The 17,344-nt window shown below is 51.6% G+C and overlaps 1 protein-coding gene across 1 annotated transcript in view; it reads right to left on the reverse strand.

Moving 5' to 3' along the window:
• Window positions 1-2,933: 2,933 nt before the first annotated feature.
• Window positions 2,934-17,344, reverse strand: part of LOC142709510 (intraflagellar transport protein 172 homolog) — a 43,349-nt gene continuing 28,938 nt past the window's right edge. Inside the window, exons 9-21 of the mRNA XM_075848484.1 lie at window positions 16,576-16,688; window positions 15,755-15,922; window positions 15,453-15,589; window positions 15,187-15,294; window positions 12,257-12,341; window positions 10,829-10,921; window positions 10,367-10,444; window positions 7,951-8,199; window positions 6,273-6,351; window positions 5,034-5,154; window positions 3,468-3,612; window positions 3,247-3,336; window positions 2,934-3,036 (exon numbers count right to left, since the gene is read on the reverse strand). Coding sequence (XP_075704599.1) covers window positions 2,935-3,036; window positions 3,247-3,336; window positions 3,468-3,612; window positions 5,034-5,154; window positions 6,273-6,351; window positions 7,951-8,199; window positions 10,367-10,444; window positions 10,829-10,921; window positions 12,257-12,341; window positions 15,187-15,294; window positions 15,453-15,589; window positions 15,755-15,922; window positions 16,576-16,688 — 1,568 coding nt within the window. The 3' untranslated portion in view covers window position 2,934. The remainder of the gene's footprint in view (window positions 3,037-3,246; window positions 3,337-3,467; window positions 3,613-5,033; window positions 5,155-6,272; window positions 6,352-7,950; window positions 8,200-10,366; window positions 10,445-10,828; window positions 10,922-12,256; window positions 12,342-15,186; window positions 15,295-15,452; window positions 15,590-15,754; window positions 15,923-16,575; window positions 16,689-17,344) is intronic.

The raw sequence follows: 17,344 nt of genomic DNA on the forward strand, positions 1-17,344 counted from the left end.
TGAAACGGTTAACATACAAGTCAGAACAGTGCACGCGCACGCGCGTCACCAGCTATATAATGCACGCGCGTCACCAGCTATATAATGCACGCGCGTTACCAGCTATATAATGCACACGCGCGTTACCAGCTATATAACGCACGCGCGTCACCAGCTATATAATGCACGCGCGTCACCAGCTATATAATGCACGCGCGTTACCAGCTATATAATGCACACGCGCGTTACCAGCTATATAATGCACGCGCGTCACCAGCTATATAATGCACGCGCGTTACCAGCTATATAATGCACACGCGCGTTACCAGCTATATAATGCACACGCGCGTTACCAGCTATATAATGCACACGCGCGTTACCAGCTATATAATGCACACGCGCGTTACCAGCTATATAATGCACACGCGCGTTACCAGCTATATAATGCACACGCGCGTCACCAGCTATATAATGCACACGCGCGTTACCAGCTATATAATGCACGCGCGTTACCAGCTATATAATGCACACACGTTACCAGCTATATAATGCACACGCGCGTTACCAGCTATATAATGCACACGCGCGTTACCAGCTATATAATGCACACGCGCTACCAGCTATATAACGCACGCGCGTCACCAGCTATATAACGCACGCGCGTTACCAGCTATATAATGCACGCGCGTTACCAGCTATATAATGCACGCGCGTTACCAGCTATATAATGCACGCGCGTTACCAGCTATATAATGCACACGCGTTACCAGCTATATAATGCACACGCGTTACCAGCTATATAATGCACGCGCGTTACCAGCTATATAATGCACGCGCGTTACCAGCTATATAATGCACACACGCGTTACCAGCTATATAATGCACGCGCGTTACCAGCTATATAATGCATGCGCGTTACCAGCTATATAATGCACACGCGTTACCAGCTATATAATGCACACGCGTTACCAGCTATATAATGCACACGCGTTACCAGCTATATAATGCACACGCGCGTTACCAGCTATATAATGCACGCGCGTTACCAGCTATATAATGCACACACGCGTTACCAGCTATATAATGCACGCGCGTTACCAGCTATATAATGCACGCGCGTTACCAGCTATATAATGCACACGCGCGTCACCAGCTATATAATGCACACGCGCGTTACCAGCTATATAATGCACGCGCGTTACCAGCTATATAATGCACACGCGTTACCAGCTATATAATGCACACGCGCGTTACCAGCTATATAATGCACACGCGTTACCAGCTATATAATGCACACGCGCGTTACCAGCTATATAATGCACACGCGCGTTACCAGCTATATAATGCACACGCGCGTTACCAGCTATATAATGCACACGCGCGTTACCAGCTATATAATGCACACGCGCGTTACCAGCTATATAATGCACACGCGCGTCACCAGCTATATAATGCACACGCGCGTCACCAGCTATATAATGCACACGCGCGTTACCAGCTATATAATGCACACGCGCGTTACCAGCTATATAATGCACACGCGCTACCAGCTATATAACGCACGCGCGTCACCAGCTATATAACGCACGCGCGTTACCAGCTATATAATGCACGCGCGTTACCAGCTATATAATGCACGCGCGTTACCAGCTATATAATGCACGCGCGTTACCAGCTATATAATGCACACGCGTTACCAGCTATATAATGCACACGCGTTACCAGCTATATAATGCACGCGCGTTACCAGCTATATAATGCACGCGCGTTACCAGCTATATAATGCACACACGCGTTACCAGCTATATAATGCACGCGCGTTACCAGCTATATAATGCATGCGCGTTACCAGCTATATAATGCACACGCGTTACCAGCTATATAATGCACACGCGTTACCAGCTATATAATGCACACGCGTTACCAGCTATATAATGCACACGCGCGTTACCAGCTATATAATGCACGCGCGTTACCAGCTATATAATGCACACACGCGTTACCAGCTATATAATGCACGCGCGTTACCAGCTATATAATGCACGCGCGTTACCAGCTATATAATGCACGCGCGTTACCAGCTATATAATGCACGCGCGTTACCAGCTATATAATGCACACGCGCGTTACCAGCTATATAATGCACGCGCGTTACCAGCTATATAATGCACACGCGTTACCAGCTATATAATGCACACGCGTTACCAGCTATATAATGCACACGCGTTACCAGCTATATAATGCACACACGTTACCAGCTATATAATGCACACGCGTTACCAGCTATATAATGCACGCGCGTTACCAGCTATATAATGCACACACGCGTTACCAGCTATATAATGCACGCGCGTTACCAGCTATATAATGCACACACACGTTACCAGCTATATAATGCACGCGCGTTACCAGCTATATAATGCATGCGCGTTACCAGCTATATAATGCACACACACACGTTACCAGCTATATAATGCACGCGCGTTACCAGCTATATAATGCACGCGCGTTACCAGCTTGCTGGATATATCACATATTACCTGGTGCCAGCTATATAATGTGAACACTAACTTTTGCCTCATAAGACACACACACACACACACACGTTACCTGTTGCCAGCTGTATAACGCATACACTACCTCTCCCCTAATATATCACATACGTTACCTGGTGTCCGTTTTATAATGTACACACTAACTCTTGTCTGATGTATCACATATTACCTGGTGCCAGCTATATAATGCCATATCGTACCCCTTATCTATTACCAGATATATCACACCCGTGTTACCTGGTGCTAGATGTAGAATGCACACCTTAATTCTTACCCGATAGAAGACACATATCACCTGGTGCCAGATATTATAATGTAGAGACAAAGAGGAAATGCACAATCACTAAAGAAACGACTGACGCCCCCCAGTAACATTTCAGCAGTACGGACTGATGATTTCTTACCTTTCGGCCTCCCTGTAGTGACCCTGCTTCTCCTGCTCCTTGGCCTGGGTGACATAAAGAACAGACACGTCTTCTGGGTTCATGCACTTCACGGCCAGCTATGAAGAAAGCGCAACATAGGATGAGACGTCACGTGTATGAGCTCCGTCTCTGCACACGGTCACGTCTAAGAGGACCAGGGGGTGCGTCTAAGACCAGAGCCAGGGAAGCAACAGCTAAAGCCTGAACTCAGTTGTGGCCACAAGTTAACTTGCCCTAATAACCCTAGCTCTGCCTACTCACTATATATAATATATATATGTACTTACGGCGTGCGCTTGCTCCCAGCGGCCGGCTTGCGTGTACATGTCAATGGCCTGCTTGCTCCTCCCAGCCTTGATGTAGAGCTGCTCCGCGAGCTGAAAACAGATGCGCAAGAAGATGTGAGAAGTGCGTCGCCATGACGCGGGGTAACGGACTGTATGACGGGGATATACTCCGAGTCCCCGGCTCACACATATATTATAGGGGTTCTGCCATATTTTCTGACCTCGTAGTCCTGTACAGAGCAGTAATGCTGCGCTATCTTCAGGTAATAGTCACTGGTCGTCTTCGGCTCCTGCAGCTCCAGGATATGAATGGCTTTTTTCCACTGTCGAGCACCTAAAGCAGCTTCAATGGCCTTAACAGAGCACCTGAGGGGAATAGAGAGAAGATAATCTACAGCTCTAAACCTAGTCATCTAAAAGCCTAACCCAAATACCATACTGGCCCAACCCAAATACCATACCGGCCCAACCCTAATACCATACCGGCCCAACCCTAATACTATACCGGCCCAACCCTAATACCATACCGGCCCAACCCTAATACTATACCGGCCCAACCCTAATACCATACCGGCCCAACCCTAATACTATACCGGCCCAACCCTAATACCATACCGGCCCAACCCTAATACTATACCGGCCCAACCCTAATACCATACCGGCCCAACCCTAATACTATACCGGCCCAACCCTAATACCATACCGGCCCATAACCCAAATACCATACCGGCCCAACCCTAATACCATACCGGCCCAACCCTAATACTATACCGGCCCAACCCTAATACCATACCGGCCCAACCCTAATACCATACCGGCCCAACCCTAATACCATACCGGCCCAACCCTAATACTATACCGGCCCAACCCTAATACCATACCGGCCCAACCCTAATACTATACCGGCCCAACCCTAATACCATACCGGCCCAACCCTAATACTATACCGGCCCAACCCTAATACCATACCGGCCCAACCCTAATACTATACCGGCCCAACCCTAATACCATACCGGCCCAACCCTAATACTATACCGGCCCAACCCTAATACCATACCGGCCCAACCCTAATACTATACCGGCCCAACCCTAATACCATACCGGCCCAACCCTAATACTATACCGGCCCAACCCTAATACCATACCGGCCCATAACCCAAATACCATACCGGCCCAACCCTAATACTATACCGGCCCAACCCTAATACTATACCGGCCCAACCCTAATACTATACTGGCCCATAACCCAAATACTATACCGGCCCATAACCCAAATACTATACCGGCCCATAACCCAAATACCATACCGGCCCAACCCTAATACCATACCGGCCCAACCCTAATACCATACCGGCCCAACCCTAATACCATACCGGCCCAACCCTAATACCGTACCGGCCCAACCCTAATACCATACCGACCCAACCCCAATACCGTACCGGCCCAACCCTAATACCGTACCGGCCCAACCCTAATACCGTACCGGCCCAACCCTAATACCGTACCGGCCCAACCCTAATACCATACCGGCCCAACCCTAATACCGTACCGGCCCAACCCTAATACCGTACCGGCCCAACCCTAATACCGTACCGGCCCAACCCTAATACTGTACCGGCCCAACCCTAATACTATACCGGCCCAACCCTAATACTATACCGGCCCAACCCTAATACTATACCGGCCCAACCCTAATACTATACCGGCCCAACCCTAATACTATACCGGCCCAACCCTGATAATAGAATTACAGGAAGGATGACCCTGATAAAGTAACTGCCGCTCACCCGGCCTCTATGTAATGGTTGATGGCTGCGTCCAGCTGCTTCTGTTGCACCAGATAATCTCCCCAGGACTCCTCCAGCTTCACCACTTCTGCAGGAAAGGTCAGACGAGCCAACTCCACCGCTGAGAACGCAGGAGAGACGTCACCATGACATTCAACAGAACAAATGTATTATATAAATGTGACCATCACCCTAGTACTATTATAGGAGGTGAGATCATCACATCCCTGTCCTACTGGAGCCCGATCACCTGAAGCGAGAGACGATCGTGGGGAGACGACCAGGAGCAGCTCATTGATGGAGAGGTGGCAACACAAGAGAACAGACCATCAAGATATGAAGATCACAGGCAAACGCCGTCGCCGCCACAGAGAGGAAACACCGCCACAGAGAGGAAACGCCGAAGCCACAGAGAGGAAACTCTGCCGCCACAGAGAGGAAACTCCGCCGCCACAGAGAGGAAACGCCGCCGCCACAGAGAGGAAACGCCGCCGCCACAGAGAGGAAACGCCGAAGCCACAGAGAGGAAACGCCGTCGCCACAGAGAGGAAACGCCGCCGCCACAGAGAGGAAACGCCGCCGCCACAGAGAGGAAACGCCGCCGCCACAGAGAGGAAACGCCGCCGCCACAGAGAGGAAACGCCGCCGCCACAGAGAGGAAACGCCGCCGCCACAGAGAGGAAACGCCGCCGCCACAGAGAGGAAACGCCGCCGCCACAGAGAGGAAACGCCGCCGCCGCCACAGAGAGGACATGCCTCAATCACAGGTAGGAAACATTGTCCTCTGTCCCACCACTCGCGAGATCCACGCTGCCACAAAGTGACATGACTAATGCCCCCCACCCTGTGTGCCTGGATGCTGGAGAAGGACCAGCTCTTCTACAGGTGATATTACGTGGAATCAGAAGCTGCTAGTTTACATCAATGTCGGATGTTCTGCTTTATTTACCTATTTAGCGCACATGGGTTGTGGAGAAATAATCTACTGGTATTGGAAATCCAACTGTAAGATGTTGTGGGGTAAGACCCTGGTACAGAGTGGGGGCCAGAAATAAAAGGTTTGTCAATTTTGGTGTGAAACCTCAACCCAAACATGACCTGCGAATGAATGAGATGTTGAGGGGCGCAGATACAGAACACCGGAGAAGGAGCTTCGGGGATGGTCTGTCAGCCGCAGTCTTATAATCAGCACACTGTTCAGCTGCTCCCCCTACAGGCAGGACAGATACAAGCACTTACCTTTCCGGAAGGCAAAGCCCTTGCAGTAGCATTCTAGTGCCCGGCGTGAATTGTTAATCTTTTCTAACAGATCTCCAGCCTGTAATATAACAGAATGACGTTATAAGATCTAGAGTCACGTGGCTGCAGCAAAGTCTGAAACACAAAGTACAGAACATCCACAAGAGGGTGCAGAGAAAGAGGGGTAAAAAGAACAGTCCGACATGATCACTACCTGCACACGGTAGAGCTGTAGAAGGAAGGAAAAATATCTAGAACAAATATAGACAGATGACTATCTAGAACAAATACAGAGAGGGATGTATCTAGAGCAAGGTGTAGGCGGAGAGGGATGAGAATCTAGAACAAATAGACAGACGGGTTCCAGATCATCATCCATCTGTCTATATTTGTTCTAGATCGACGGGTGACGATCTAGAACAAATATAGACAAAGGGATAACGATCTAGAACAAGGTGTTGGCTGAGAGGGATGATTATCTAGAACAAGGTGTTGGCTGAGAGGGATGACGATCTAGAACAAGGTGTTGGCTGAGAGGGATGATTATCTAGAACAAGGTGAAGGCTGAGAGGGATGATTATCTAGAACAAGGTGAAGGCTGAGAGGGATGATTATCTTGAACAAGGTGAAGGCTGAGAGGGATGACGATCTAGAACAAGGTGAAGGCTGAGAGGGACGATGATCTAGAACAAGGTGAAGGCTGAGAGGGACGATGATCTAGAACAAGGTGTTGGCTGAGAGGGATGATTATCTAGAACAAGGTGTTCGCTGAGAGGGATGATTATCTAGAACAAGGTGTTGGCTGAGAGGGATGATTATCTAGAACAAGGTGAATGCTGAGAGGGATGATTATCTAGAACAAGGTGAAGGCTGAGAGGGATGATTATCTAGAACAAGGTGAAGGCTGAGGGGGATGATTATCTAGAACAAGGTGTTGGCTGAGGGGGATGATTATCTAGAACAAGGTGTTGGCTGAGAGGGATGATTATCTAGAACAAGGTGAAGGCTGAGAGGGATGATTATCTAGAACAAGGTGTTGGCTGAGAGGGATGATTATCTAGAACAAGGTGTTGGCTGAGAGGGATGATTATCTAGAACAAGGTGAAGGCTGAGAGGGATGATTATCTAGAACAAGGTGAAGGCTGAGAGGGATGATTATCTAGAACAAGGTGTTGGCTGAGAGGGATGATTATCTAGAACAAGGTGAAGGCTGAGAGGGATGATTATCTAGAACAAGGTGAAGGCTGAGAGGGATGATTATCTAGAACAAGGTGTTGGCTGAGAGGGATGATTATCTAGAACAAGGTGAAGGCTGAGAGGGATGATTATCTAGAACAAGGTGAAGGCTGAGAGGGATGATTATCTAGAACAAGGTGAAGGCTGAGAGGGATGATTATCTAGAACAAGGTGTTGGCTGAGAGGGATGATTATCTAGAACAAGGTGTTGGCTGAGAGGGATGATTATCTAGAACAAGGTGTTGGCTGAGAGGGATGATTATCTAGAACAAGGTGTTGGCTGAGACGGATGATTACCTAGAACAAGGTGTTGGCTGAGAGGGATGACGATCTAGAACAAGGTGTTGGCTGAGAGGGATGACGATCTAGAACAAGCAATCAGGTCAATAAATAGGCATCAGTAGCAGAAATAAGGACGAGGTTAAGACTTCACACCACTCACTCTTTCATAGAATTCCCCCTTTATGAGGGCAGCAGTGACTCTCCCGATGAGCTCCGCGTCCCCCAGCATCTGCTCCTGACTCATACAAAGTCTGGCTGCTCTGGCCGGGAGTCCGGCACGGAGGTAAAGATTGGCCGCAGCAAGGTAGTCCTCCGCCTGCTCCCGCACTTCTCCAGCTTTCTCCTCCTGGTGGCTGTCTGCAAGGTATTGTAAGTAGCTGCGCTTCAGGTTCTCCAGCTCTGGATGACCCTGGTGGGAAGGAAGGTCACACTGAAACCCCTATAGAAGTGATCATCCACATATAACCCCAATCTACATCTGTAGGAATCCTACATCCAACCACAATCTCCACCCAAATCTACCATCTACATGGATCCAGAACATCCAACCTCGGGCTCCATGCATATACCACCTACATGGAACCATTACCTCCAACCTCAGTCTTTACCCATATACCATGTACATAGAACCATTACCTCCAACCTCAGTCCTTACCCACATACCACCTACATGGAACCATTACCTCCAACCGCAGTCCTTACCCATATACCACCTACATGGAACCATTACCTCCAACCTCAGTCTTACCCTTATACATAGAACCATTACCTCCAACCTCAGTCTCCATCCATATACCACCTACATTACCTCCAACTTCAGTCATTACACATATACCACCTACATAGAACCATTACCTCCAACCTCAGTCTTACCCTTATACATAGAACCATTACCTCCAACCTCAGTCTCCATCCATATACCACCTACATTACCTCCAACTTCAGTCATTACACATATACCACCTACATGGAACCATTACCTCCAACCTCAGTCCTTACCCATATACCGTGTACATAGAACCATTACCTCCAACCTCAGTCCTTACCCACATACCACCTACATGGAACCATTACCTCCAACCGCAGTCCTTACCCATATACCACCTACATGGAACCATTACCTCCAACCTCAGTCTTACCCTTATACATAGAACCATTACCTCCAACCTCAGTCTCCATCCATATACCACCTACATTACCTCCAACTTCAGTCATTACACATATACCACCTACATGGAACCATTACCTCCAACCTCAGTCCTTACCCATATACCATGTACATAGAACCATTACCTCCAACCGCAGTCCTTACCCACATACCACCTACATGGAAGCATTACCTCCAACCGCAGTCTTACCCTTATACATAGAACCATTACCTCCAACCTCAGTCTCCATCCATATACCACCTACATTACCTCCAACTTCAGTCATTACACATATACCACCTACATGGAACCATTACCTCCAACCTCAGTCCTTACCCATATACCACCTACATGGAACCATTACCTCCAACTTCAGTCCTTACCCATATACCACCTACATGGAACCATTAGTTTTCTGCTTCATGGAATGGATGGACGTTGGCGTCACGTGAGAAACGGAACAAACACGCCGGTGGCAGCAGCGTTATGGTCGGGGGATTATTTCCTGGCATTCTCTGGGCCACTCATCCATGTGGACGGCTCTGAAGTGATTTGGCCCCTAATTCACCAGACAAACCCATCTGTGGGACCTCAATCGTCTTGTTCGCTCTATGGATCCTCCACCACGCACCCTCCAGCAAATGTGGGATGTTCTGCAGTCAGCGAGGCGGCAGATACCGGAGACCACCGACCAGCACCTTATTGATCACTCCCCACGAGGCTAGTTGTCATCAGTGCCGCGCACGCCGGTCACTCTGGCTATTAGCCGCTGGCCGCGCAAGCCGCACACTCTGGCTATTAGCCGCTGGCCGCGCACTCTGGCTATTAGCCGCTGGCCGCGCACGCCGCACACTCTGGCTATTAGCCGCTGGCCGCGCATGCCGCACACTCTGGCTATTAGCCGCTGGCCGCGCACTCTGGCTATTAGCCGCTGGCCGCGCACGCCGCACACTTGGGATATTAGCCGCTGTCCGTGCCGCACACTTTGGATATTAGCCGCTGTCCGTGCCGCACACTTTGGATATTAGCCGCTGTCCGTGCCGCACACTTTGGATATTAGCCGCTGTCCGTGCCGCACACTTTGGATATTAGCCGCTGTCCGTGCCGCACACTTTGGATATTAGCCGCTGTCCGTGCCGCACACTTTGGATATTAGCCGCTGTCCGTGCCGCACACTTTGGATATTAGCCGCTGTCCGTGCCGCACACTTTGGATATTAGCCGCTGTCCGTGCCGCACACTTTGGATATTAGCCGCTGTCCGTGCCGCACACTCTGGATATTAGCCGCTGCTGTCGCACACTTTGGATATTAGCCGCTGTCCGTGCCGCACACTCTGGATATTACCCGCTGTCAGTGCCGCACACTTTGGATATTAGCTGCTGTCGCACACTCTGGATATTAGCCGCTGTCCGTGCCGCACACCTTACCTTGGCCTCTGCTACTGCAATACATTCATCCCACATGTGCAGCTCCTGGTACATCATGATGGCCTCCGTCACTGCGTTCTGAAGAGAAACAACCGCATGTAGAGACATTCATTAAGAGCAGCATCACAAGCAGGCAAACTATAGCATGAGATCTACAGGCTGGTATTATACCTGGTACATGGTATATATGACATTAGATATTACAGACTAGTATTATACCTGGCACATGGTATATATGACATTAGATATTACATGCTGGTATTATACCTGGTACATGGTATATATGATATATTAGAACTTACAGGCTGGTATTACACCTGGTACATAACATATAGGACATATTAGATACTATAGATTGGCTATATCCCTTGCACACCACAAGATATGGTAGAAATGACAGATTAAATCTTGGTGGGCATACAATGATGCCATTGGTCACCGCTAAAGCCCCTGTCCACTCACTTGTTCCAGGAAAATTATCTCGGCCAGTTTGTAGTTCCTGTCGAGCATGGCGAGTCGAGCCTGCACCTTGTAATTTCTTGAGCCATCACCACCCTGGAAGTAAATAAAACCTATGAGCTGCAGCGGACCTACTGACCCCACAGAGGAGAGGAGTAGAGCCGCCGAGCCCACAGAGGAGAGGAGTAGAGCCGCCGAGCTCACAGAGGAGAGGAGTAGAGCCGCCGAGCCCACAGAGGAGTAGAGCCGCCGAGCCCACAGAGGAGAGGAGTAGAGTCGCCGAGCCCACAGAGGAGTAGAGCCGCCGAGCCCACAGAGGAGTAGAGCCGCCGAGCCCACAGAGGAGTAGAGCCGCCGAGCCCACAGAGGAGTAGAGCCGCCGAGCCCACAGAGGAGTAGAGCCGCCGAGCCCACAGAGGAGTAGAGCCGCCGAGCCCACAGAGGAGTAGAGCCGCCGGGCCCACAGAGGGGAGGAGTAGAGCCGCCGGGCCCACAGAGGGGAGGAGTAGAGCCGCCGGGCCCACAGAGGGGAGGAGTAGAGCCGCCGGGCCCACAGAGGGGAGGAGTAGAGCCGCCGGGCCCACAGAGGAGAGGAGTAGAGCCGCCGAGTCCACAGAGGAGAGGAGTAGAGGCGCCGAGCCCACAGAGGAGAGGAGTAGAGCTGCCGAGCCCACAGAGGAGTAGAGTTGCCGAGCCCACAGAGGAATAGAGCCGCCGAGCCCACAGAGGAGAGGAGTAGAGCCGCCGGGCCCACAGAGGAGTGGAGTAGAGCCGCCGGGCCCACAGAGGAGAGGAGTAGAGCCGCCGAGTCCACAGAGGAGAGGAGTAGAGGCGCCGAGCCCACAGAGGAGAGGAGTAGAGCCGCCGAGCCCACAGAGGAGTAGAGTTGCCGAGCCCACAGAGGAATAGAGCCGCCGAGCCCACAGAGGAGAGGAGTAGAGCCGCCGGGCCCACAGAGGAGTGGAGTAGAGCCGCCGGGCCCACAGAGGAGTGGAGTAGAGCCGCCGGGCCCACAGAGGAGAGGAGTAGAGCCGCCGAGCCCACAGAGGAGTAGAGTCGCCGAGCCCACAGAGGAGTAGAGCCGCCGAGCCCACAGAGGAGAGGAGTAGAGCCGCCGGGCCCACAGAGGAGTGGAGTAGAGCCGCCGGGCCCACAGAGGAGAGGAGTAGAGCCGCCGAGCCCACAGAGGAGTAGAGTCGCCGAGCCCACAGAGGAGTAGAGTCGCCGAGCCCACAGAGGAGTAGAGTCGCCGAGCCCACAGAGGAGTAGAGTGGAGCCGCCGAGCCCACAGAGGAGTAGAGCCGCCGAGCCCACAGAGGAGTAGAGCCGCCGAGCCCACAGAGGAGTAGAGTGGAGCCGCCGAGCCCACAGAAGAGCGGGGCTGAGCACCCATAAATAAATTGACCGAGTAAATGGGAAGGAAATCCTCACGTATTCACTGGCCGTCTGATCTGCAATCTCATTGGTGTCACGGAGGAATTTGGACTTGGCGACATCTCCCAGTGCGGAGAAACACCTGAGAAATAAAAGGCACAGAAAAACTCACCGATGGAGAAGGCGCATTACATTCACCTCTGCCCTCCAGATTTTCTTATGACACTCCTCATCTTCCTTGTACCCCCCACATTGCTCCAGCTCCTCTCCTGCCTCAACCTTTGCTTGGACTCCTCCTCATCCTCCTTGTATCCCCCTGTACTGCTCCTCTCCTGCCTCAACCTTTGCTCGGACTCCTCCTCATCCTCCTTGTATCCCCCTGTACTGCTCCAGCTCCTCTCCTGCCTCAACCTTTGCTCGGACTCCTCCTCATCCTCCTCATATCCCCCTGTACTGCTCCGGCTCCTCTCCTGCCTCGACCTTTCCCTCGGACACCACTCATTCTCCTTGTATCTCCCTGTACTGCTCCTGCTCCACTTCTGCCTCGACCTTTGCTCGGACTCCTCCTCATCCTCCTCATATCCCCCTGTACTGCTCCGGCTCCTCTCCTGCCTTGACCTTTGCTCGGACTCCTCCTCATATCCCCCTGTACTGCTCCGGCTCCTCTCCTGCCTCGACCTTTCCTCGGACTCCTCCTCATATCCCCCTGCACTGCTCCAGCTCCTCTCCTGCCTCGACCTTTCCACGGACTCCTCCTCATATCCCCCTGTACTGCTCCGGCTCCTCTCCTGCCTCGACCATTCCTCGGACTCCTCCTCATATCCCCCTGTACTGCTCCGGCTCCTCTCCTGCCTCGACCATTCCTCGGACTCCTCCCCATCCTCCTCATATCCCCCTGCACTTCTCCAGCTCCTCTCCTGCCTCAACCTTTCCTCGGACTCCTCCTCACCCTCCTTGTATCCCCCTGTACTGCTCCTCTCCTGCCTCAACCTTTCCTCGGACACCCCTCATCCTCCTTGTATCCCCCTGTACTGCTCCTCTCCTGCCTCGACCTTTGCTCGGACTCCTCCTCATCCTCCTTGTATCCCCCTGTACTGCTCTGGCTCCTCTCCTGCCTCGACCTTTCCTCGGACACCACTCATTCTCCTTGTATCTCCCTGTACTGCTCCGGCTCCACTTCTGCCTCGACCTTTCCTCGGACTCCTCCTCACCCTCCTTGTACCCCTCACACTGCTCCGGATCCTCTCCTGCCTCGACCTTTCCTCGGACACCCCTCATTCTCCTTGTATCTCCCTGTACTGCTCCGGCTCCACTTCTGCCTCAACCTTTCCTCGGACACCCCTCATCCTCCTTGTATCCCCCTGTACAGCTCCTCTCCTGCCTCGACCTTTGCTCGGACTCCTCCTCATCCTCCTTGTATCCCCCTGTACTGCTCTGGCTCCTCTCCTGCCTCGACCTTTCCTCGGACACCCCTCATTCTCCTTGTATCTCCCTGTACTGCTCCGGCTCCACTTCTGCCTCGACCTTTGCTCGGACTCCTCCTCACCCTCCTTGTACCCCTCACACTGCTCCGGCTCCTCTCCTGCCTCAACCTTTCCTCGGACACCCCTTATCCTCCTTGTATCCCCCTGTACTGCTCCGGCTCCTCTCCTGCCTCGACCTTTCCTCGGACACCCCTCATCCTCCTTGTATCCCCCTGTACTGCTCCTCTCCTGCCTCGACCTTTCCTCGGACTCCTCCTCATATCCCCCTGTACTGCTCCGGCTCCTCTCCTGCCTCGACCTTTCCTCAGACTCCTCCTCATCCTCCTTTATCCCCCTGTACTGCTCCTCTCCTGCCTCGACCTTTCCTCGGACACCCCTCATTCTCCTTGTATCCCCCTGTACTGCTCCTCTCCTGCCTCGACCTTTCCTCAGACTCCTCCTCATCCTCCTTTATCCCCCTGTACTGCTCTGGCTCCTCTCCTGCCTCGACCTTTCCTCGGACACCCCTTATCCTCCTTGTATCCCCCTGTACTGCTCCTCTCCTGCCTCGATCTTTGCTCGGACTCCTCCTCATCCTCCTTGTATCCCACTGTACTGCTCTGGCTCCTCTCCTGCCTCGACCTTTCCTCGGACACTCCTCATTCTCCTTGTATCTCCCTGTACTGCTCTGGCTCCTCTCCTGCCTCGACCTTTCCTCGGACACTCCTCATTCTCCTTGTATCTCCCTGTACTGCTCTGGCTCCTCTCCTGCCTCGACCTTTCCTCGGACACTCCTCATCCTCCTTTATCCCCCTGTACTGCTCTGGCTCCTCTCCTGCCTCGACCTTTCCTCGGACACTCCTCATTCTCCTTGTATCCCCCTGTACTGCTCTGGCTCCTCTCCTGCCTCGATCTTTCCTCGGACACTCCTCATTCTCCTTGTATCCCCCTGTACTGCTCTGGCTCCTCTCCTGCCTCGACCTTTCCTCGGACACTCCTCATTCTCCTTGTATCTCCCTGTACTGCTCTGGCTCCTCTCCTGCCTCGACCTTTCCTCGGACACCCCTCATTCTCCTTGTATCTCCCTGTACTGCTCTGGCTCCTCTCCTGCCTCGACCTTTCCTCGGACACCCCTCATTCTCCTTGTATCTCCCTGTACTGCTCCGGCTCCTCTCCTGCCTCGACCTTTCCTCTGACTCCTCCTCATCCTCCTTTATCCCCCTGTACTGCTCTGGCTCCTCTCCTGCCTCGACCTTTCCTCGGACACCCCTCATTCTCCTTGTATCCCCCTGTACTGCTCTGGCTCCTCTCCTGCCTCGACCTTTCCTCGGACACCCCTCATTCTCCTTGTATCTCCCTGTACTGCTCCGGCTCCTCTCCTGCCTTGACCTTTCCTCGGACTCCTCCTCATCCTCCTTTATCCCCCTGTACTGCTCCGGATTCCTCCTTTGATTTCTGGACCTTCCTCAGACATCCCTTCATACCCTTGTATCCCCTGTATTACTGCAGATAATAAATACTTACCTCTCGGCTACATGCAGGTGCTTGGTCTCTAGAGCAAGCTTGCTGAGACTTTTCCACATAGCTTCAGTCTCTGCAGACATCTCTAAGGTCTCAAGAAAAGCTACAGCTCTGCGGTGAATATAGAGAAGAGACTTGATACAGGCACTATGTACCGCAGACATTCAGGTCTAGACCGATCGCTGTGCATTATATGCAGGATATTACTGCTGGTGATGGGACTGTATCCAGGCCATAACGCAGGAGCAGAGTCATCACCACAGACTTACCGGTAATAGTCTCCGTCATCAATGGCTGTGCCAAACTCTATCAACCCCTCATCCAGTGTGTAGGATACAGTGTTAACTCCTTCAGAGACGATGACTTCGGTCTTCCCCTCACTGCGCTCCAGCTCCACAATGTCTCCCTATGTAAATTAGAAACAGAAGACACGTCACCCACTCCGTACCTGGGCTTATGAGAATATTAGGTGGTGCTAAACAGGTGAGATTCACTACAGCAGCCTATACTCTGCGGCTGGATATGGTTTGTATTGATCAGGGTGCAGTTAATGGCTTATATGGGTTATTACCTTTAGGGGGAACATGGTGACCCTCTCTGGAGAATCGATATTGTACCAGACGCACAGATTGCTCCGGTTCTGTGCCACTACCACATCGCTTTCAGGCACCCACTGGACGTAGGAGCAGTAATTCAGGATGGTTGTCTTATGTCCATCCGACACATCAAAAAGGTTCAGCTGCAAAACGAAAAGAGTCAAGGTTAAGATGACAAAATATCCCCCCAGTGGCATCACCTGAGGGTAGAACTGGAACCAGTGGATGAGGGCAGGGAACGATCTACATGGATCAGCGTGCACTGACCGAGCTCTGCTATGTTTATTAAAGGGTCAGTACTTTAGGCATTGTGTGCAGTCTTACAAGGGGAGCGCTGCTCTGGAGGTCCTCCGTGCTGCACATCTCTGAAATACTTAGCAAAACAAGCAGCAGCTACAAACTGGAACAACTGAAGGCAAGACATTATTGTCCACGTAGTCGTCAACGGGACACAAGTCGGTGTTGAGATATTCTGTACATTGATGGACTATACGGTGCTATGGGAAGAGGTGTAACGATCTCCAGGGGACACAGCCAGGATATATTGTATTATATTGGTGGTTGTGTGGCTTGGGCACAAGGAAGGACAGTACAAAAATGAAGCAGTTTGAGCATCAATGGAAAGGTACAAGCAGGGGGCACCAGTGAGCAACCAAATGAGACGCACAAAGGGTAAGAGGCTGCGGGTTGGGAGGTCACTGGATGGTACGTGCACCCGGGTTAGACTAACATGCAACAAGAGGCTACAGATCAGCTGGTAATGGGGAGACTGGGGCAGGATAGGCAATCATCTCACCCGAAGCTTCTTATCCCTGAAGAGGAGTTTATGGCCGGTTTCATTCAGCTCTAACCAGTCGATTTTGGTGTCATGAGTGACCATGCCCAAATTATAACCAGACAGCAGATCCACTGCAAAGGAAAGGGAGACTGTTAGCAGGGGAGCGCAGTCATATAGTGTAGTGTGTGTGAGCCTGGAGCAGGTCATGTGTACAGCAGTGCTCATACGCCAGGTACCCGCTACTTAAACAAAGTACCTCAAGTGCCACGTAGAGATGTGGCGTGTACCACGTGGAGAACCAAGGGTGTATAGAGTGAAGCAGCAGGATGAATGAGAACCACACTCTAATCACCATCATCAAACCCCCCATATTTAACAAAGATGGGGTGCAGAAAGCTCAAATATGAATCAACTAGACAAGTGAGATCAGTGTATGAGGACAGGAGGAGTAGGTATATAAGGGGGAGATCAGTGCATGAGGACAGGAGGAGTGGGAATATATAGATGAGATCAGTGTATGAGGACAGGAGGAGTAGGTATATAAGGGGGAGATCAGTGTATGAGGACAGGAGGAGTGGGAATATATAGATGAGATCAGTGTATGAGGACAGGAGGAGTAGGTATATATAGAGGAGATCAGTGTATGAGGACAGGAGGAGTAGGTATATATAGATGAGATCAGTGTATGAGGGCAGGAGGGGCAGGTATATATAGATGAGATCAGTGTATGAGGACAGGAGAGGTAGGTATATATAGATGAGATCAGTGTATGAGGACAGGAGGAGTA

This window comes from Rhinoderma darwinii, unplaced genomic scaffold (assembly GCF_050947455.1).
Source record: "Rhinoderma darwinii isolate aRhiDar2 unplaced genomic scaffold, aRhiDar2.hap1 Scaffold_4131, whole genome shotgun sequence".
Classification (NCBI taxonomy): domain Eukaryota; kingdom Metazoa; phylum Chordata; class Amphibia; order Anura; family Rhinodermatidae; genus Rhinoderma; species Rhinoderma darwinii.